The 23,583-nt window shown below is 37.2% G+C and overlaps 1 protein-coding gene across 7 annotated transcripts in view; it reads right to left on the bottom strand.

Moving 5' to 3' along the window:
• The window catches only part of COMMD1 (copper metabolism domain containing 1), a 65,108-nt gene extending 41,553 nt beyond the window's left edge, over window positions 1–23,555 (bottom strand). For 6 of the 7 annotated variants that reach the window (XM_039348534.1, XM_039348535.1, XM_039348538.1 and 3 more), the window contains exon 1: window positions 22,611–23,555. In XM_039348534.1, the coding sequence (XP_039204468.1) occupies window positions 22,611–22,802 (192 nt within the window). In that variant the 5' untranslated portion in view covers window positions 22,803–23,555. Of the gene's footprint in view, window positions 1–15,658; window positions 15,732–22,610 lie in introns of all 7 variants that reach the window. The other variant, XM_039348536.1, reaches the window with a different exon arrangement.
• Window positions 23,556–23,583: the final 28 nt, after the last annotated feature.

Raw genomic sequence — 23,583 nt, 5'->3', positions numbered from 1 at the left:
CCTGGCTGGCCTGGGCCAGGGCCAAGGCAGCAGGGGCCGTTCCCTCAGTGTTTCCAGGAGCCACATGAAACCACTTTGCGGGTCGCATCTGGCCCCCAGGCCTTGTGTTTGACAGGTCTGCTGTAGATTCATGCTGATCAGAAATAAATTGAAGTCAAAGGCTCAGAGAAACAGTACAATTCAACTGCATGTATTATGGTAATTGCTAACTTTCTGATTCTGTAACAGTCAAGAAAAACTATTTATTAAAAGTATTTGCTTAGGACTTAGCAGGAAAAACAGTCATTCTATCAAAATATTTTAACTGGAAGTCTGCCAATGCAATCATCCCAGCCTGGTGCGCAGGCACTCTTGGGTGCTTTGTTATATGCCCTAGGACAGGGGTAGGCAACCTTGGCTCTTTTATGACTTGTGGACTTCAACTCCCAGAGTAATAAAAGAGCCAAGGTTGTCTACCCCTGCCCTAGGACATCACTGTTCTGTGAGCTGTGCTGGGTCTTGCTGGGCTTCAGGGAACAATTCAAAGTACTGGTTGGCACCCATAAGCCCTACCTAGTATGGTGCCAGTTTACTTGCAAGACTATGTTTCCCAAGTCAGTTCTACTTGCTACACCAGAATTGGCAGTTAGCATACTCCAGATTCCTTCCATTAGGAATTGTCAGCTTGAGTGTCCTAGGAATTGTGCCTTCTCTGTCGCAGTGCCAAAGATCATGCCCCCAACCCTTCTGACTTTTCACAAAGCACTGAAGATCTGGATGTTCCCTCAGACAGTAGGGCTGGGAGGTTGGATCAGTTTGGTTTGGTCTGTGTGGACTACGAATGGACTTTGTATTTGGGTGTATGAAATTTTTGTTTGCTTATTATTTCAATCTATATAGTTTCTCAACTGAAATTCATGTCTCTGGATAGTTAACAATGTTAAAAGAAAACAGAACACCTCCCTCCCAAACCTTCACTCCAACACACACAGAAATATCAGCTAGGGTAAAAACAGACATGGTGTTAACTAAGTCTGCTCTAATGCTATATAAAAGAGTCCTAATTCTAAAGAACAGGCCAAGCCTCTTTCATTACACTTTCATCTGGTTGCTGGGTTCAGTATGTTTGGCAGCACTATTTGGGCTGTGAGAGAGATCTGAGCTACAACTTCTGCAGTCATTGCCTTTTTAAAATTTGTTTAAACAGGTTGGACAACCAGCTAATTTAGAGAGTTGAACGCCCTGAAATTGAACAGCCCTCCTTGGCATAACGTATATAACTGACAGGGCTTGGCTCTTGAGCTTCTGTAGCCTACATGGTGGGGAATTCACTTCACAATGACTGCTGCTCCTTAGAAGACATGGCTGTTTGCTAGGCAGAAGGTTCTTTTAAGAAATTTATCATAGAATGCAGAGTGCATAAATATAGCCTCAGCACACAACTGCATACAGTTGATTTCCTCTGTTATCCTTTTGGATAATCAAAGCTGTATGTATGTAATGATTTCTCACAAGAATCAAATTCATTTCTCAGACTTCATCTCTTCAACAACATTTATCTGGACTACTATTATTAGGTAGCAGGTAAGAGAGGCAAAACTCTTAAATCATTCTGCCACCAGAAAGATCAATTAGAAAAAACATACAGATGCACCCAGGACCATCCCATAGTAAGTGTACCTCTCACTCACATCAAGACCTTTTCTTGAGCTCCACGGACGCTTTCACAACAGCTGCATCTGAGCTACATAAATCCAGGCAAACACTAGAAGCACTTAAAGATGAACTCTTTGCTGGCATCTAGTGATCAGGCATTGACAGGATAATAGCCCTTTGGAGAAAACACTGATTGCATGAGGCACCCAGATCTTACAAACACCACTGCAGCACACATTACGTATGGCAATGAGTGGCAGCTTTATCCATAGTTGGCAATGTCTGAATGCTAGCCAGGGGAAATCACCAATCACTGCCTTTATAATGCCATGCAGAGAAACGATTAGAACAGTAATAGTTCATATTAAGGTCATGCTGGGTGCAGTTTATGCTGACCTTCTTGTCTCTTGGCTTTGGGATGAAAGAAAGCCTGAGAAAGCAATTGAATGGATAAGGTCCATTCCAGGGTTCTGTAAGAACATGCTCCAGGCCCTTACATGATTGGAAGCAATCCAGCCTCTAACGCACATAGCATGGATATCTGAGGATGAATACCTGAAGACCATGCCGGATTCTGCACTTCCCAGGGTCCCTAGACTTAGCATATATAAATCCACTTTTCATGAGCACACAACACACACACACACACATTATATTCATCTCTAGGACATTAAGCATTAATATAATTAAATAATTAGAAATATTAGATACGTCAGTATAATAAAGGTGTGTGATACTGTTCTATTTATTTTATTAATGAAACAAAGAATGGAACCTAAAGATACGTTGGATGCTATTAGTATACAGATCAACAAAACTTCAACTTTCTTTTTCTTCTAAACTGATTTGGGAGTTGTGATTCACCAGCCCTGATATTTAGGATCAACAGTGTTTTGTGTGAAAGGTTCAATTTGAAGGGGAAAAAAAAAAATAATCCTAGCTAAGATTTTGTCAAAGCAAAAAATAGTATTCAATTGGCAAGAGAGGATTTTCATATTGATAACAAGGCTCACCACTGTTATATAAGCAAAGCCTAAAGGTAGACTGGTCTGCCTTCTCAGAAGAGATTGAATAACAGAATAACATAGTTGAAAGGAACCTTGGGGGTCTTCTAGTCCAACCCCCTGATCAAGCAGAAGACCCTATACCAGAAGTAGGCAACCTCGGCTCTTTTATGACTCATGGACTTCAACTCACAGAATTCCCGAGTCAGCTATGTTGAAGTCCATGAGTCATAAAAGAGCCGAGGTTGCCTACCCCTGCCCTATACCATTCCAGACAAGTGGCTGTCCACTCTCTTCTTAAAAGTCTCCAGTAATGGAGTACCCACAGCTTCTGAAGGCAAGCCATGCCACTGGTTAATTGTTCTCACTGTTAGGAAATTTCTCATTAGTTCAAGGTTGTTTCTCTCCTTGATTAGTTTCCATCCATTATGCAGTTTCCATCCCATTAGTTTTTATTTAAAACATGTATAAATGTATTTATAAATAAAACATTTAGGTTTATTAGTATAGGAATATATTCGTTTCCATACATACCATTGTGACTGGTATCCTCCTGCACAGTTCCAAAACCTGAGTGGAAGATTGACAGAATCTACAGCTCTGAAATGTCTATAAATAGCCTTTACATTTGAAAACAAGTTATTTAATGGATTTCTTGTATTATCATTTCAACAGTATTCCTAATAAACCATAATTATAAAAACTGCACATATAATTGTTTCTTGTTGTTCTTCTTTATCCATATTGTTTGAGATCACCTTAGCAACAATCTGTTCTGAATATTATACTTTTTTATGGAGACTGTATTCATAGGAGGTGGCAGTTTTAATATTGACTTGTTTAAACTGATTAGCAGTTCTGCCCTTAGTTCAACTTTGCTTAGTGCTTCAGCTCTCCTTTTTTGGAGAAAGCTAGTATGATCAAGCTAGTTATGCTACATACAATAAGAGCGAGGTTGAATGATTACTGTACTATAGTGGGTTTCACATAAGGATATCTTTGAAAAGCATCTAAAATTTTCAAATGAGGCAGTCAAATAGTATAAAAGGGTCAACTCATATATATCACTTCAGAGTTCAAGAAAATTGTATTGGCTATTAGTACTGCTTTTTTTCCTTTAAAGTGTTTATATAAAGTCTCTGTAGGAGAATGGGTGGCAGAACCTGGAAGTAGAATCAAAAGAGATATCACCCTAAAGTTGCTACAAAGCCACAAATGGACTACGTCCAATCTCTTGAATTCTATTGATCCTTATCTAGCACCAAAATAGTGCTAACCATTATTTGAAAGCAGTCTTATGCATAGGTATGAGTATTAATAAATCAGTTTAATTGGAATTTCACATGTGGTCCTGCTCTTTAGTGCCTGATGTTCTCCTATATGAATTTGCTTGTTAATTTTCAGAGGCTTTTTTATGGGTGTTCTTCTGAAATCATTTATGTGCCAACAGTCTCAAAGTTCCTCTTAAGTTCAACTCTTAAGATCTTTGCGCTGGGGAAGTTTCCATATTTGAATCCTTACAGTAGTCTGAACAAAGAAAACACTGGATGAAATGGCTCACTTCTAATTTACTTGCTTGCTTGCTAATAGTTATATCCACCTCATTCCACAGATTGTATGGGGGTTCAGTTTATCCAGGCTGGTTTGAGTATCTGAAAAAAAACAAACACCCTTTTCTTTTGAACCTTTAGGGTAAAGCCTTAACTGTCTTTTTCTTCATTTACTAAGCCTTTCACTCTTCTCTTTGCTACTTTTACTACTATACATTATTTAAATGTTATTAATAATAGTCAAATCTTTTCAATAGTTATATTGATCCCAATAAAAATGGAAAGAAATGGGATATCATTATTAATATTACTTTATAATAACTATGAGCAAGCATTTTGAATTCTTTTTCCAAGAAATATCAAGAAAACCAAACAAGGCATCAAAAGGGAAAAAAATTGGTTATAAAATCCATCTCTTAAACTCTTAAAACATTACAGTTTTAAGACTGTAGAGGAAATGCTTGGCAAACTGAATGGGATTATATACTGCAAAATGAACAAGATTTCAGTTTGCAATGATAGCTGTAGGACTGAATTACTGAATGTGATCAGAGAATTTTTTTAAAAAAAGAAATCAGATTTGACAGTTCTTTATATCTATCTTCATCAATGAATCAAAACCACAATCCACAGAGAAGAAAATATTAGAAATAAAGAAAAAGGCTATATTTCCAAGATTTGCAGTAGGATAAGAACAATAAGTGCCAAATTGGGTAATACCATCAAGAGGTAGAAAGGCTTGTAGCCATACAAAAAGTTAAGACTTTATTGTCTGGTGGCAGAGTATTTTCCTCTAATTTTAAAATTCTCCTACACAATTGAATTCAGTACTCTCCAAGTTAGTTTCCACAGGATGTTTCTGTGGAGCTCTCTCTCCTACAATTGTTAGCATGTTAATTAAATGTGAACTTTGTTATCAGTGATAATAATTGAATGTTCAGATTCTGATGATACCACTGGTAGCATTTACAGTAATTCTCTTAATTATCAGGGTGGAGGAATGAGGATGAGAAAATTGAAGAGGGAGATAGTCATTAGGGGAAGATCAGAGTAGTGGCAGGAAGAGGGAGATATAAGAGGAGGGATGTGGGATAAGCTATTATAGGGAAGGGAGACCTTAGGCTCAGGCTATAGCTTTTAAATGCCAGGTCCATCTTAATAAAAGTACTTTAATCCAGAAATTAAAGTATTGGTGAAAAGGTAGACTAAGCATGTATTACTGAAACCTGGATGAGGTTATAACGTTCCTTAAGTTTTATTTCGCAAAGCTGTTCAATCATTGTCCCCGATTAGTTCAAATAAAACTCTTTCACATAGAGATATATTAACAGTTTATTTATTTTAAAAATACATTAAAATCAGTAAATCCAAATTCGACTGTCCCCTTAGTCCATCTTAAACTTTCTTAATTTAAAATCTTGGCAAGTTTTTTTGCTTTTAATTATTTTTAAATCCTTTAACTTGTTCTTTTGGTCTTATCTTTAATCTGGGGTGAAGTGATCACTCTACTGGTAGCTTAATTGCTCTGACGAAATAATATTCTTCCAAATGTGCTTAGGAAAGCGCTTTTGCAAACTCAATGCCCCTTTTGCAGGCTACTGTATGTTCTGACCATGAGCTCCTTGATTCTTTTGCAGCCCTGGTACTTAGACTCAAAAGAAGCCTCAGAACTTCTTTAGATCTTCCTCATGAAGAGCAGCCTTTCAGAGAGCAAGTGGGAAATCTTCCAGCACACATTATCTGGAGAGATACCACTGGACCAGACTTAATGCCTGCTCACTGATCTTTGCTGCAGTTTCGCCTTTGCTATTTTCAAAGCATTAAAAAAAAAAAAAACAACAACCCAAAGAGAGGAGTACAGAAAAAAGAGCACAGAGGTGTTTTTTTTTTTTTACAAAATAAGGCTATTTCCGGGCGAACTCAAACTTCTCCCATCAGGCTTATCCATCCACAGATTTCAAATGTAAGACTCTGCATTCGAAGTATTATTATATCTGTGAATCTGATTTTGATGAATAATGCAAAATGTAGCTGGAGATGCTGAAGTTGTATTGCTCTGGCATGAGTTCTTGGTTTTGTGAAAACTTTTATCTTTTAAGATACCTCTTTATAAAATCAGATAAATTGGTATCTTACTTTGGCTGGAACCCACCTTCAATAGAGACTTTGCTAATTCCTGCTGAAATATAGGTAATATCTCATCTCTTGTAGTAACATGAAGGAATTGTACAATAATGATATTGGAACTAGTAACAGTCTTCCTTCTCATTAAAGGAAATTTTTACTGGAATATAGGATCTTAATTTACTCATTATCTAATAATTAGGTGACTAAAGAATGGTGGAAGACACACACTTTCTCAGTCAGGTATGATACTGGCTCTCCAATTAAATAAGTCCTAGACTTATGGTAATTATTTAATGATCATTCGAAGATATGATGGCCTCAGAAAAGGTGCTTTATGACCTGTAAAGCATTTCTGTTGAATCTGGGTGCTTGGCAACCCGTTTGCACTTACGACCTGTTGCCAAGCAGTTCACAATCATGTGATCATCCTCTGAAATCTCCTCCGCCAGATTCCTCAGTAAATCAATGGAGAAGTCTATGGGGAAGATTGCAGGCTGCTGCTTGCCTGCCAGGAGGAGGGCTGAGGGCTGGCTGAAAGAGCTGCTTGCCAACTCCTTCAGCGAGTTGCAGGATGGAGCACATATTTTCAGGATCTGAGCTCTCTTTCTCCATATCATCAAAGGCATTCCCTTCCAAACGAGCAGAGAGCCAATATCCTCCCGGGATGTGGGTGTAGAAACTGAGCTTAATCCTGAAGATTCCCTTCTGTGCATAGAGGGGATCTGGTCTCCTTCAGCAGGTGAAAGAAACATAACTCAGATCCTGAATTTTGAGCTCCTGAGTGGAAGGGCAGTATGGTAAGACGTACAGGGTAGGTAGGACCTGAGAGACCCAGCTTAGGCCGCACATTTCTTTTCACCCAGAGCTGAGGATCCTGCTTGGATTTTGGCAGAACGGATTTTCAGTTCCTGAGGGGAGCTTTCAAGGTTCTCTCCCACCCCCAAGAGGCATTCTAGGCTTCTTACCATTTAAAGACCATAACCAGGACTGATGGAATTGTAGTAGTTGAGTGAAGTAGTCACATGACGTCTCATTTAATGACCACTTCATTCAACATCCAAGATTCAGTTCCGAATTGTCATTAAGCTAATACTACCTGTATAGCAATGTTAATACATTTCTGTGGAAGAGAGAGAGGAGGATGGTGGGAATAAATCAAGTTGTCCCCTTTTAATGTTTGTTATTGTGTGGCTTTCCAGGTTAATGGTTTCATCAACTAGCACTGCAGCGCTTTATATAAAACCATTACCATAAATTAATTTTGATTGATATGGTTTACAATGTATTTAAGGCACTATTGTTTTTACAGCAGTAATTTAGTCAAGGAAAGTGAAATATCACTTTGCATAATTTGTTGAACTCTCATGTAATGCATATATAATTAATGGTATTACCACATGGAGATGAGGCTTTAAAAATTGAACTAGAGTGAAAATGAGCAATTTGAAAATTTGATCAGAATGAAAATTAGCAAAATCAAAAAAAAAAAACCTTTGCTGAAAAAAACAATTGCATTTGAACAAGCTTTTGGGGGAAAATGTTTGACACTGTATCTTAATGTTTTTGTCTTCTTTCATTTGAAATGCTAAAAATAGAAGACAGGTCAGCTCATGTTTTCAAGACACAAGAGACAAAACATGGTGCTTGGTTTGTCTAAATTTAGCATATAGTCACTTGAGGTTAATATGTAATTACTGCATATTTTAAAAGTGCTTTTTATTGCACAGTAACAGATAAAATATTGTTTTTTTTCATAATACAATGAAAAAAAATTATACTATTCCAAAAAAGATAAGAAAAGAAGATAACTTTCGTTATATAACATAAATACAAGAGCAACTATTTGCACTTACAAAAAATAATGGGCAAAAATGCTGTTATTATTTTCAGACATAGCTAAACATGAGGACCAATGGGATATATTACAAACCTCATATTTCTACTCTTTAAGGATCTGCAAGTTCTAGTAATAAAAGTCAAGGAGCACAGTGAAAAAAAAAAGGGCTATTTAAAGATAAGAGATCCAACAGTCCAAGTTAGAATACACAGTGAAGATATTGCAGTGGTTGATAGCTTTTGCTTTTTAGGATCAATCATCAACAATAAAGGAACAAGCAGCCAAGAAATATGCTACAAACTACAATGTGGTAGGCAGCCATCAAAGCCTTGGAAAAGATATTCAAATGCTATGAAGCGTCTGTATCTATAAATATTAGAATCATGGAAGCCATCCTATTCCTTGTGACATTCTATGAAAGCGAAAGTTGGACTCTGAGGAAGCATGATAGGAAGAATATTGATGTTTTATAACTTTGGTATTGGAGAAAACTCCTGACAATACCATGCACAACCAAGAAATAAACAAATAGATAATAATAATAATAATAATAATAATAATAATAATAATAATAATAATAGAGAAAGTCATAGAAAATGATAAAATTAAACTGCTCTGGGACTTCAGAATTCAAACAGACAAGCACCTGCAACATAACACCCCAGACTTAACAATTGTCGATAAGAAAGACAAAAAAGTCTGGATAGTGGACGTGGCAGTGCCTGGAGATAGCAGAATAGAAGAGAAAGAACTGGAGAAGATAACAAAATACAAAGACCTACAAATAGAAATAGAAAGACTGTGGCAAAAGCAAGCAAGGGTAGTACCAATAGTAATAGGCTCCTTGGGTGCAATCCCAAAACAACTGGAGCACCACTTGAACACCATTGGCATTGACAAATTCGCTATTAGTCAATTGCAAAAGGCGGCCTTACTAGGAACTGCTTCCATCCTGCGACGATATCTGTAATACCATCAAACATCCACATCTGCCTATCCCAGGTCCTGGGTAAGGACTCGATAGGTAGACAAAATGCCAAATCCAGTCTGAACATCTGGCTGACTGTGCGATGATCCATAATAATAATAAAGTTGGAAGGGATCTTGGAGGTCATTGAGTCCAACCCCCTGCTCAGGCAGGAATCCTACACCGTTTTGGAAAAATGGCTGTCCAGTCTCTTCTTAAAAACTTCCAGTGTTGGAGCATTCACCGCTTCTGGAGGCAGGTTGTTTCATTGATTGTTCTAAACTTTCAGGAAGTTTCTCCTTAGTTCTAAGTTGCTTCTCTCCTCGATCAGTTTCCATCCATTGCTTCTTGTCCTGCCTTCAGGCGCCTTGAAGAATAGCTTGACTCCCTCTTCTTTGTGGCAGCCCCTGAGATATTGGAACACTGCTATCATGTCCCCCCTCGTCCTTCTCTTTGTTAAACTAGACATACCCAATTCCAGTAACCGTTCCTTATATGTTTTAGCCTCCAGTCCCCTAATCATCTTTGTTGCTCTTCTCTGTACTCTTGAGTCTCAGCATCTTTTTTACATTGTGGTGACCAAAATTGGATGCAGTATTCCAAGTGTGGCCTTACCAAGGCATTGTAAAGTGTTATTAATATTTCACGAGATCTTGATTCTATCCCTCTGTTAATGCAGCCTAGCACTGTGTTGGCTTTTTTGGCAGCTGCAGCACACTGCTGACTCATATTTAAGTGATTGTCCACTAGGACTCTGAGATCCCTCTCACAGTTACTACTATTGAGCAAGGTACCCCCTATACTATACCTGTACATTTGGTTTTTCTTGCCTAAATGTAGAACCTTACTTTTTTCACCACTGAATTTCATTTTGTTAGATAGCGCCCAGTGTTCAAGTCTGTCCAGGTCCTCCTGTATCTTAAGCCTGTCTTCTGGAGTGTTGGCTATTCCTGCCAGCTTGGTGTCATCCGCAGATTTGATGAGTTCCCCATTTATCCTCTCGTCCAAATCATTGATGAAGATGTTGAAGAGCACTGGGCCTAGAACAGAGCCCTGGGGCACCCCACTACACACTCAGCATGTGGTTCTCAATGGAACTGCATCTCCATGTAGATGCAGTTCCATTGAGGACCATACGCTGAGTACGGCCAGTCAGCCAGCTACGAATCCATCTGGTGGTGATACTGTCTAACCCACATTTTTCTATCTTATCGAGTAGTAGGTTGTGATCTACTTTATCAAATACCTTACTGAAGTCCAAGTAAATTATATCCACAGCATTCCTCTGATACACTAATTTTGTCACTTGGTCAAAGAATTCAATAAGGTTTGTCTGGCATGATCTGTTTTTGACAAATCCATATTGGCTTTTAGTAATGACTTTGTTGGCCTCTAGGTGTTCGCTGATTCGTTGTTTGATTATCTTTTCCAGAATCTTCCCAGGTATTGGGGTCAGGCTGATAGGTCTGTAATTTCCTGGATCCATTTTTTTTCCTTTTTGGAAGATGGGAACTACATCAGTTCTTTTCCAGTCCTCTGGTAGTTCCCCAGTGCTCCAAGAACTTTGAAAAATATAGTTCAGTGGTTCTGAGATCACATCTGCCAGTTCCTTGAGAACCTTGGGATGTAATCCATCTGGTCCTGGTAATTTGAACTCGTCTACGCTGGACAGGTGCTCATTTATTATTTTCTTGCCTATCTTAACTTGTGTTTCTATACTGTTTTTTATGGCACTATTTTTGATAGGTTGGTCTGTTTTTTCCCTTTGTGTAAAGACAGATGCAAAAAATGAGTTAATCAAACAAATCAACCCAATTGGTGTGTTACTACCATATCTGTTTTATAACCTGTGGAATATCTTATCTCCAGAAACAATTTAAACAAAGCTGTTCCCATTAATTCATAGAGACATATGTTTTCTAAAATATTCTATTTTTTTCCTATAGAAACAAATATTATTTCAATTCACACATTTGTCTTGGTATCCATAGTCTGCCTAAGTATCAGGCTACACCATTTAATGAGAAATAATAAATCTAGTTGCTTTAATAAGTGAAAAAATATAGGTAATTGAATTTCTACTGCTAAGTAATGTGGTAGGAATAGGAAGTATGAATAATGTTGGAAGCAGGAATAATGTTGGACAAAAAACAATGAAATAACTCATTGCAACTGCAATTATTTTAAGTTCTTTCATTTTGTAGATTATCTCCTAAAAAGCAACTTTATCTCCTAAAAAAACATCATACAAATTTAAAACTGCCACATTTGTGGAATATTTTGACCTGGTCCATCTCTTGGCTGATTTCTATAACTGCAAGTATCTCCAAACAGATACTGGAACATAAATAATAATCAGGTTACTACCACCAGGTAGAGTATTATGTAAGAATTAGGTAAACTTTGGGTTTAAATCCTCAATTTGCTCTCTAGTTCTCTAAGTGATTGCACTGATCTACTTGGGACTCCATCCTTTGTTCCTTTCCAAAGTTCAATCAAGACTACAAAATGAATTAAACAGAACAGTGCCTTAGTTAACAGGCTTGAAACACTGAGTTCAGGAATAAGGAGAGCACTACAACACTAACAGGATTTTATGGCACTTGTTCAAGTGATATAGCTACAGTAAACTTGCCTGTACTGAGTTCAAAAGATATGGATCCTTCTTAGATCAGAATATTTTAGAGCTACATGTCAACCTTCCACGTCTTCCAAAGTCTATGTCCCCAGTAGAACTGAGACTGAGTTTTTCTGGCTTAGTTTTTAGCATTTTGTTTTCAGAATAGGCAGGGAAGCAGGAAGTCAACTTCCCCCCCAGAGGTTCGAACTACTCCCACCCTGCCGGCCTTTAAGAAGGCCGTTAAAACTCTCCTGTTCCGGCAGGCCTGGGGCTGATGTCCCTGGGGGGCCGGGATATGATCGGACTCGCGGTATGACTGTTTTATTTTATTGTTTTATCATTGTTTTAATTTTGTACGCCGCCCTGAGTCCTTTGGGATTGGGCAGCATATAAATATTTGAAAATAAATAAATAAAATAAATAAATAAGTCATGGAGAGGCAAATTGCTTCCATTCCCCAGATTTAAAATCCTACCAAAAATTGCTATTTTGAGTGGGGTGGGAAATATGGGCCTTTGGTTGTAAGGGATGCGAGGCAGGGAGGAAATGGCTTGTTTTTTAGAATCCTACCACTACTATTCCTACTCTTAAATATTAGCCCCCCCTACAAGAATATTGTTTAAAAAAAGGTTCAAAATAGGTCTCAAATTTGGGAGAAAAAGATGAAGAAATCACATTATAAAATAAGCTGTAACTTATATTAAATGATGCAATACTGGAGTGCTGGGAGGGCACAGGGAACATACAGAACTCTTTTAATTTAATTTCTACCTTAATTCTACATACTAAGGTTATGTAGTTTTGTTGTACGATTCAAGAGAGAGGCATGTTTTTCAAAGCTGCTGTCACTAAGACCTGGACGTGGCAATAATATTGAATCCGCTATGAACTGAGCTTTTTCCACATAACATGATTAAGTGGGTTTGGGGGAGTATGGATCTAGGAGATGACCAGGCTGAGCCCAAGGGCAGGGTTAACCATCATCAGTATGGAGTCACTACGTCATCATAAGAGACCAAAATCTGTTGACTCTTATCTGGAGCCAATTTGCTTTGATTGTTATTAGATCAGTTTCTTGTGCATAGATAGCATGAAATAAACTTGTAATGCTTTTGAACTCTATCCTGGCTCTGATTTCTTGTACCTGACAATGTTGTTCAAACTCACAAAATGAATTGTTTAGTTAATGCAGAGGATTGGTTTACCTCTAAGCAAGTATCATCTTTTTAAAGGCTAAATTAATTCCATATTTTGCAAAAGGTTTACTTAGCAATTAGCTGATTCTTTTCACTGCTTAGACCAGTAATGGTGAATCTTTTAGAGACCGAGTGCCCAAAAACCGCCCCCACCCCCCTCATCCCCACCCCACCTGCTGGGCCAACCACCACCTCCACAGCCTGCCGCAGATCTCTCAGGCAGCCCTGCAGCTCCATGGTGGCTACGCCCTCCACCTGCACCCACATCATCTGCGCGCAATGGGACGCGAGGGCGGAGTCTTGTCCCTGCTGCCCAGCTGCCATCTGCTTGGCTGTGCTGCTCTGCATCTGGGGGCGACTCTCCTCCGGGGGAGCTGCTGATGAGGAGGGGGCTGTGGGGGGAGGCAGAGCTGGGGTTATGGCGTGCATGCCCACAGAGAAGGCTCTGAGTGCCGCCTCTGCCATAGGTTCATCACCACTGACTTAGACAACTTCCCCCCGAGGTTCGAACTACTCCCACCCTGCCGGCCTTTAAGAAGGCCGTTAAAACCCTCCTGTTCCGGCAGGCCTGGGGCTGATATCCCTGGGGGGCTGGGATTTGATCAGACTCGCGGTATGACTGCTTTATTTTATTGTTTTATCATTGTTTTAACTTTGTACGCCGCCCTGAGTCCTTTGGGATTGGGCGGCATATAAATACTGAAAATAAAATAAATAAATAAATGTCCTAAAAAGCTTAGCAAAGGACTTTCTCCTTGGTAATTTTTTTTTCTTTCCCTGTAGCCATACTGATCACATCACTAACAGGGTCCAATTGAACACATAATTTTCTTCAGTGAAATTCTGATAACTGACATGAAAATTATCAGCTAAATAATTAAAGAACTTAATACGTCCCATCTTTCTCTTTTCATACATTTGAAAAACTTCAATAAATTATCGTGAAGATTCTTAGATTAATAGTGAAACACATTTTGTTATATCGGCAGAATGCTTAAAAGGGTGAAAATCTCATGCCCAGGGTATATTAAAAAGCCATTATAGAAGATGTGATAGTCAGGAACATGGTTCATGGTAGGAAACTTCCATATTTATCATATTTCCACTTGTTATACCTCGACAATAAGCAAAAGCTTCTGTGTTCCTTACCTAGGGAAAATTATACACTTTTTAAAGCATTCCACTAGTAAAGCCCTTACAGATTATTAAAAATCTGTTTTGCTTTCAACTCCAGGATGCCAAATCTTTTATCTTTGGCATCTAACTAGACATCTGCTTGGTTTTACAGACCTGTTCTTGGAACTATAAACTCTGTCTTCTCTGCATTTGTGAATTTTTTGTTTTTTTTTTTAAAAACCATGTAATCATTTTTTATTTTTTTAAAGTTAAGCAGAAAGAGAATAGTTTAACCTCTATTTTTTCCTTTGTACTTTTACTAGTAAATACATGGTGCTGAACATATCTCTTAATCCTGTGTGAAGCTTTTTTACCATTTATTTCAACCAAGCGATTTGCAAGGCAACATGATTCACTTTGACAAAACAATGTGGTTAGCCTTGAGCTGCTTTGGAGCAATGCCATGAGGGAAGACTCCACTCCACTCAGCCTTCTTTTCCAGTGCTGGCTGGAGTTTTTTTTATTTTGAAAAACATATTATACTTGGTCCCTAGATTACAACGGATTGTCAATTACATGCTTCTGCTTTTTTCTTGTAGAATTTACATCAAGGCTTGTTATCAGTCTGTTTCAGAATTCCTCACTCATGTGATTAAAAATTCAGAAATTCACGTTACTTATTAAATTGATATCCTGCCTTACATTCTGGAGGTCATGTTACAGAAAACGCAGACAATAGGATATTGCATCATGTAAGCTATTAAGAGGTTTCAATTATGCGGGAAACAAACTAATCTTTTATTAACAGAAGAGTTTGGAATATTTGTACTTTAAATTTATAATACTTTGCTTTCTTTGTCTTGTTTACAGCAACACAGAGTAGTAATTGGTACACATCCAAATTAGTAAAGATATTAAGCATTAACGAATCCTTTAAAGTAGAAATTGTTGTCATATAATAGATCTGCATAATTTGCTACTACAAAGATGTTTAAATAATCATCTTCTAGGAAAAATTCCAAGAATAGCTATTAAGAAAACTACACTTTTTATCAATTTATTGCAGAGTTTGACTATCTATCCCTATAGATAGGGAGTCTACCATTAAAACAAGCAAGTCAACAGTAATGTTTTCTACTTCTTTTTTTACTTTCCTCAAACTGATAGTTTTGACCTACACAGCATGACAAAAATTTAATAAAAATATCAATCAATGACCAAAGTCCGCAAAACCTCCGGGAGCTAATTTCTAGATCAGGTAAATGTTAATATTTCATTTAAGTACAAAATAATTTGGCTTTATCTAAAAAAAAACACCATATAATTCAAGTGATTATTAGGGGGAAAGTTTCATATACAATAAGATATTACTTTACTCATTTAGCTTCTTACTTGGGAAGTGGCTCTATATTTTATCATGCTGTGAATTATACCAGTGTTTGCTTAAAAGAATTTTTAAGATTACGGCTTTTTAAACTAATGAGACTTGGATGAGCTTCTTCATTGATTAAAAAGATTAAAAGAAATAAAATATTGTTTCTAAAATGAAAATACATTACAGGAATAAAATATCAAATGAACATTTCAAGTCATAAATAGTACTTGCCTTTAAAAATAACTTATAGATAATCCTTGTCTTACAACCATTCATTTAGTGACCGTTCGAAGTTACAAAGGCACTGAAAAAGTGAAATTGAAAAACAAGTTTTACCAGAGTGACTCTAATTGAGTTCCTGACGCTCAAAACTTAGCATTGATTTCTGAGCTATTTGTACAAGAGTAAAAGTATGTTTAGCATTATGTTACTATGAAAGTAACACTTTCCCCAAAATTCTATTTTCAAACTCATACTTTTTCCATTCTTCCCCAAATTGATACAGCACTGTGTTGTATTTTAAACATCATTGTCATGTTTGTTCACTCAGTATAAAATGTGCACTATTAAATAAGATAATCAGAATACACATTTTAATGAAATCTGAATAAGCTGCTGTATTTATATATTTGAGTACCTTCTGAAAAAAGGATTGAAATTGGAAAGAAAATCCATTGAACTCCATATATGTTTTCACTTGAGCCTGATAACACCTAATTTGAAGAAAGATACAGAATACTACAATAATGGAATTGTCTTAATGACTTTATCCCAGCATAGAGAGAGGAGCTCAGAATAGGGGATGTTACTAATCCTCCTCTCCAATATGCACGAGGGCAAACATTAAATGTCCTTTTGTGTGGGAAGAAGTGAATGATAAATTAGATACCCCAAAAGATTTGCTACAGAGGCCCTTGAAATAATGACTTGAATTTTTGGTTCAAAGGCTCTGTGTTTGACCTTTACCGTGGTTGACTCTGATACAAGCATTAGCAAGGACAATGTTGAAAGATTGCAATAAGTAATTTTAGACTACACTTTTCCCTCCAGGAGGTAAAGGTATTGACAAGTCTTGACTAAATCAAGGATCCACCTCAAGAAATTAGGTTTAGGCAATATATTAAGTAACAGATTCTCATGTTAGTTTCATAGCAATACAGCCCAATTCCAACTGAGTATGTATGTTTGGCACAAACTGAGGCATACAAATATAATTGTTATACATTTTAATTGAGTTGTTACTGAAAATCCTTTTATCTCTGTAAGTGCACAGTTGTGCTATGTACAGCAGGAGACTCAGCAGCACAGCTCTAAACAATTTGACTGCTGCAGAAAAAAAGTTATGGCGACAACTAGCAAATCTAGAGTATTGAAAGTCTGCTTGGCAGGAGGTGTAGTTAGCCCACTTATTGTTTCCAAAAAAGAACAGATTGAAAATAAATTTCTAGAGAGATAAAAATCTTAATCTGTTCAATTTGAATGCCACTAATTTTCCAACTGTGAAAGCAGTTATGTTGCTTAGTAAACAAAACCACTTTTGTTTTCAAATAACTTCTAAATTATGATATGTTGCTTAAACTCAGAGACTCCATCAAAAACTGATCTGCCTTATAAGAGATTGATGGCATCAAGGGGATATACAGTATATAAAGAATATTGTCCAACAGCAAAAGGTGGAACTCTGAGACTACCTGCACTTCGGAGTCAATGTAAACCTCAATATAAAGCGGAGAGTGGAGAGAGCATCCATACCACCCTGTTGGGCTTCTTTTATAGTGAGAACAGGTGCAGAAATATCTCCTATGGCTGCATATTTAACCTTTATATATAGATTTCTTAAACGGTCTGATTATCAGTCACAGTAATCAGTAATCTATGAGAAAATAATCAGTTAGCAATTAGAGGGATGACTGAGGCCTGAGTACCATGGCCTAAGCCTCTGGTCCCAAATGATCAAATTTAGTGGCACAATTTTAGCTTCTTTTGGAGAATCTAAGATAATGTTATGGATATGACTGGGAACAGACTGCTTCTGGAAGACCCATCTATAAAATCCTATCCAAAGACTTCCCCAAAATCAGTTCCGTTTCTTTTGATTATGTCACGTTACTGCATGACTTCCTGCACCTTCAGAAGGCTGGGCTCCACAATCCATGAACTATGCACTTTTGGAGACAGAATTACATTTTGCTGTTGCAGTTTTAAACTGGTGGCATAGTGTGCAAGAAGCATCTTTATAGATTTTAGGAAATAATATTATTGAATTTTTTTTAATTTTCTGAACTAAATACATGTAAAATATTGATGAAATTAATATATGTGTACTGCTTGCAAAGATGTACGTGAAAGAGAAATATCTATGCGAGTTAGGAAAGGAACAAAGTAAAAATGAGAAACAGAAAGAAACCAGAACTGATTCTTTCAGGATACAGTCACATGTTTTGCTTCTCCTATTGCAAATATTAGTTTAGAAGCACAAGCTGACGAAGTGCTAGAAAACTCCAAATGAACTGCAGAAATGATCAAGAGGCTGAAAACCACAAAGGGATTGTGCTATTTGGCATTTTTATTTAGGAAAAAAACTAATGCAAAGAAGAAAGTTCTTAAATTGAGAGATCTGTAGAAGGATTATGGTGGGTAAAATGCTTTTATTCAGCATTCATAATTTCACAGATTCTCCTTAATGTTTATAGTATTGGATATTTTAAAACAATTTTTCAAACTAAATAAGGAAATGATGTATTTGGGTAAGGTCTGAGTAGATTCCTTTCTTGCTTTTATGTTTCTTTTGATTTCTGACTATTCTATTCCACATTTTCTCTCTCACATGCTAATCAGATTTTTCTTTCTCCTTCATTGATTTCTTTGGTTGTCCACTGAGTCTAATTTTATACATTAGTAGAAAGCTTGTATTTTATGAATAATTAATTGCCTTAAGGACTGGATCTGCAGAAAAATCACTTTAAAAAGAAAGGTCAAAGAAGAGAGCATCAAAAATGAGACAATGTCTGAGGCAAATATTACAAGATACCCCAACAAACTGTAGAATTAGGTAGTATTGTAATTTCATTTACTAAGAAATTTCACTCATAGATAAACCATTTTGTCCATAGGAATAAGATACATTCCACTAATGTGAGAAGTATTTCAGGTCTATACTTCAACTGCAATATACAATCAGTTGTATATGTTACGTTGCCAATCTTTTTTAAATAATTAACTTCTCCCTTAACAATCACATGCAGACAGATGTATGCATTCTTTTGATTCATGCATATATACATATATATAAGACATTTGTATGGATTCCTTTATACTACTATCATATGACTGCTTCTTATGAGATCCTCAAAGTAGATTTTTATTTATAGTAAGGTGTGGGGAAAAAAATACGCAGGAATAATAATTGTCACTATTATTGCCAATTATCTGCAAACTTAAATGTTGTACTATAAGATCCAACTTAAAAAATCTTTGGAAATGTTTCATTATATACAACATGAAATGTGTACAAAATTGTCTAACTCCATATTTTCTGTCTTGCCCACATAATAGATTATTTACTTCACACTCTATTTGCCTCACAAAGATCGCTTAACTGCAATTATTTGTATCCTTCATTAATTATATTTGGATATATTGCAGAAACAAAGAATTTTCTTAACTCCAAGCTTTTGTATTATACAAATTGTTGTTGTTAGTTGCAAAGTCCTGTCTGACCCATCGCGACCACATGGACAACGTTCCTCCAGGCCTTCCTGTCCTCTATCATCTTCTGGAGTCCCCTTAAGCTCACGTCTACTGCTTCAGTGACTCCATCCAGCCACCTCATTCTCTGTCGTCCCCTTCTTCTATTGCCATTATACAAATAGCAAGGCTTTAACTATGTTTTCTTTGTTGAAACAAGTCTTGTGACTGAAAAGATCAAAGTGCAAGATAAATATCTGGTAATATACCTTGTACAAGATATTTCTTGCAATTTAAAGAAGGTTGTTGTATCATTTAATGTGCTACAGCCATTAGCAGAGAGGTCATATGCTAAATCACACTATATCAGCAGTGTCAGTAAATTTCAAATACCAGATTTGAAAAGGAGAACTGGAAAGATGGCATTAAACATGCAGCAATTTTTGCACCAAAGCTGGATATTGTATATTACATTGCCATCTAGAGGAAGAAAGTGAAATAATCCCAAATACTATTTAAGTTAAAAAAACCTACAGTACTTACACTGAATCACACAATACAAGGGTTCAAACTCACTATAAATTTATGTCTTTTATTTATGAAATATTGTTCTGAAATTTAGAATAAGTTCCTCATTACATGAATATGATTTGTCAATAAACTGACTTATTCAATGAAACAGCCAGCAATCAAGTAGGAAAGGAAAACAATTATTTCTATGAATAACCTTATTTCTGTTTATACAAAGAAGAATAAAGGGCAATCCAAATTTCAGAGTCACAGCTTCACCCATTATGGGAAGGCACAAATACCATCAGCTAGTTTGCTCCAAATTTAAGGTGACAGGCTTTATTTATTATTTACATATAGGCAACCAGGTTGCATGCAACTATGTATAGAGTGGTATTTATGTTACAACATTACAATACAAATATGAAACAGTGGAGCTTACATTATGACATCACAATGCACATTTCATCATTTTGGCTCTGCAATGGTTAGAAACTGCTCTATATTTTTATTTACATAAGAACTGCAACATTCAGAAACAGTATTTAAGTCTTGTGAATTATTATATTCTGCTTTTAAACTTCATGTCCCTTTTGTTCAAGCAAAAAGATATGAATAAAGGTTCTAGCATGAAATCTTTAAATAAGAATGAATCAAAACATTTTATTACCTCAAATTATGTTTGGTTTCACTAAAATTATTTTTCTTAGCTTTGTACGCTGATTGTATTATTCTTAATTTGCTACTGCGTTATAACCAAATGACATAGGTCCAAGAATGAAACCAGAACAGAATTTATGGAAAGTTTTATGGTATATAAACTTTTCAGACAGAAATGGTTATGTTTTGACATCTTGCAATTAAGATAAGATAATCTTTATTGTCATCTTTTTCTGTGAACACATTGGCACACATTAAAAAATAAAATTCTGACGCCCGCTCTCAAAAGTGTGTGTATCTATATACATACATGCACACACATATACATATGCTATCTATATACATATATAATTAAACTTAAATTAAAACCAAGTTTTACAAAATCAAAAACATAACTACCTTAAAGATAGTTCTCTATTTGAATTTCTGCCGATATTTCCTATAAAATATCAAAATAATACTATAAAATTATCTTTTTTTTTTTGTAATTATGCAAAGGGTAATAAAATTCCTCGAAGGTGATGGGTTTCAGATCAGGTTTAGGAGATATATACTGGCTAGATTCATGGTTTCTTACAAACAGTTGGCTCAATTCACACAATGTATTCAACAATATGTCTTAGTTTTAAAAATTACACTGACTGGGTTTCAATAATGTGTTTAACCAAAATGAACAAAATAATATTTATACCTTAAATCAGGGGTGTCAAACTGCCGGCCCGCGGGCCAGATGCATCATCGAGAAACCACACCCACCCCAATGCCGGCAATGGCGAAAAAGCTCTGATACATTGCGCGATGTCACGCCTTAAACTATCATATAATACAATAAATATCAAGCAACATTTATGACATAATTGCCTTTTGTGGCTTCCCAGGGGACTTCCAACAAGCAAAATCATAGGGGAAAACTAGATTCATTTAATGATCACAGCAAAAAAGTCACAAAATCATGTCAAGGCTTATTTAACAACCACATCATTTAGCAACAGCAGTTCCATTCTCAATTGTTGTTGTAAGTTTAGGACTTCCAGTGAACTTATAGCAGTCCTTCTATTGATGACAGAAAAAAAAATACAAACTTTTTACATACAATATGCTAGGGGAAACCCCCTAAACGCTCTCCTGATGGCCAAATATGGCTATTTTTAGGCTCGTGCCTCGGCATGCATATTTTCTAATGAGACAAATTGAGACAGAAGATCATTTTATTACAATTTATCAGAATATTCAGACAAAAGGGATTCCTCTCGTTCAAAGAAATTCCTTTTGTGCATGTTCAAAAATTGCTTCACATTCATGAAGCAGAAAATGTTAAAACTTGACTTAGAAATTATATTTCAAATTCTAAGAAAAACTGCATGCATTTCAAATACTAGCTTTGAGTTAGAAAAAAGATGTTAAAGGCTTTAGAATCCAAGATTGCACCAACTAAGGAATAAACGTAGGGAATTCTGGTAACTGAGATCGATCAGTGCCAGTATTGGAGATCATTGCATGGAAAGCAACTGCCATTTCTTCCTCTTTCTAAGAACAATGTGGCATGGAGAAATGACTTCAGTGCCCTTGAGTAGAAGAGAGGTGGGTTAAATGGAGCAAATGACATTTCCTCCAGGCAGGTTGTGCCTTGAGCAGGATTGTAGACTTCTGATCAGACCTGAGCCAGCCCCAGTAAGGAAAAACCCTGCTGGGCCTCTCTGAATATGGCAGGAGGAGGCCTGGCCTTGACAAACCCAAACTGCACAGCTGTAGATAAGTGAATAAACTGAAGATAAGTGCAGATAAGTGAGAAGAGAAGGCAGTGGCTGCTCTGAGGAGGAAAAGCTATCTCTACTCCTCTGGCTGCATTTGGAGGATAAGAGGGATTGCTCCTTCCTGTCCTTTCCAGGAGATAAATAAACCCGGAGAAGACATTTTTTTTTTCCTACAAGGGTGGGCACCCCCAATCTTGCTCTCCAGAAGTGTTGCTACAGCTATCAGGATTTCCAGCCTGTATAGCTTTATAGAAGTTGCCTCGGTGGTGCTGGGGGATTTGGGAAGAGAAATCTAGCCTGATCCTGCCTCTCATCCGAATCCGGGATTGCTGCGAGCATCGGATACCGCCCTTAGCCAGCTGGCTCTCTCTCTTGCCCCCACTTTGAAATGCAAGGAAAGTGTGCTTAATTCATCTGCTTTTGAAAAGTGCGGGCTTGGCAAAGATTTTATTGTGTGATTTCGTACCCAGCTGCCAGACCAGCCTCGCTCGCCCCCTCCCCCCGCTTTACTCCCTCCCGCTTTGCACCGCTCTGCCCCACTCCGGCCAACCTGCCAGCCACGCCTCCGTTACCTTGATGATTCCTTTCATTTTAGCCAGCAGAACTCCAAATTCCTGCGACGACGTTTCCGGGTAAAGTTGCTCCCGCAGCAGCTCTTCCGTGATCTCTGTATTGCCATAAAAGGTGGACTGAGCGATACCATTTAGGAGCCCGAGTAAGGGCTTGGCAGGCTCAGGCAAGGGATGCTCCGCAGAAGCCGCCATCTTGTTCGAAGAGGCCCAACTGGACCTGAAAAGATTAGAGGATGGGAGCCGGGCGGGGACAAAAACTGCCTTGAAAGGCGATCGCTATTTCCTGGGAACAGTTGCGCCCCCTTTTGGTGACGGGAATGGAAAGCCTAGTCCCTTGATCTCAGTTGCAAGGCATGCAAGGCATGTCTTTCTAATCTAGAAGCGTGAAAGTTTTTTTTTTTTACACGCTTGCATGACGTTAGTTATTAATCAAATTTATACAGGCGCTTATCTCCTCCTAAGGAAATACAGAGAACACTGTGACGCTCTTTGTTCTTGCCAGTTAGACTCCACAAATACAGACTTCTGTTTTCTTTCAAGTGTATTCCATAGCCTTGCTTTGTTTTAGCAGACAGTTCATCACTGGTTCTTAAATCCCATATACCGGTAGCTCTACCAGTCTGTATTTTTATGCAGATTTACTTAGAAATCCCACTCATTTTATATTGGATTGTTTTCAAAAGAAAGAAAACAAATAGCAGAATAAATGTGTGGATATTTTTCTCTATTTTGTACTTTACAATTTGCAACAATTCGCGGTTGTTAAATTGATGCTTCCAATTGTATTCCGCGCCAATAGAAGAGAATTCAGCATTCAGACTGTTAGGCAATTAAGAATGACACTGCAGCCTGTGACTTTAGATGCCCATCTTATTCGCTGTTTGGTATTATTGTCCTACTTAAAATACTTCGGCTTCAGCCTCTGCAAGACCTTTATGCATAGATGCCAAATTTATACTTTCCTTTCTCGGAG

This window comes from Crotalus tigris, unplaced genomic scaffold, assembly GCF_016545835.1.
Source record: "Crotalus tigris isolate CLP2741 ecotype Arizona unplaced genomic scaffold, ASM1654583v1 scf7180000018156.160129, whole genome shotgun sequence".
Lineage (NCBI taxonomy): Eukaryota > Metazoa > Chordata > Lepidosauria > Squamata > Viperidae > Crotalus > Crotalus tigris.
This window is presented reverse-complemented; position numbering and strand designations above follow the sequence as displayed.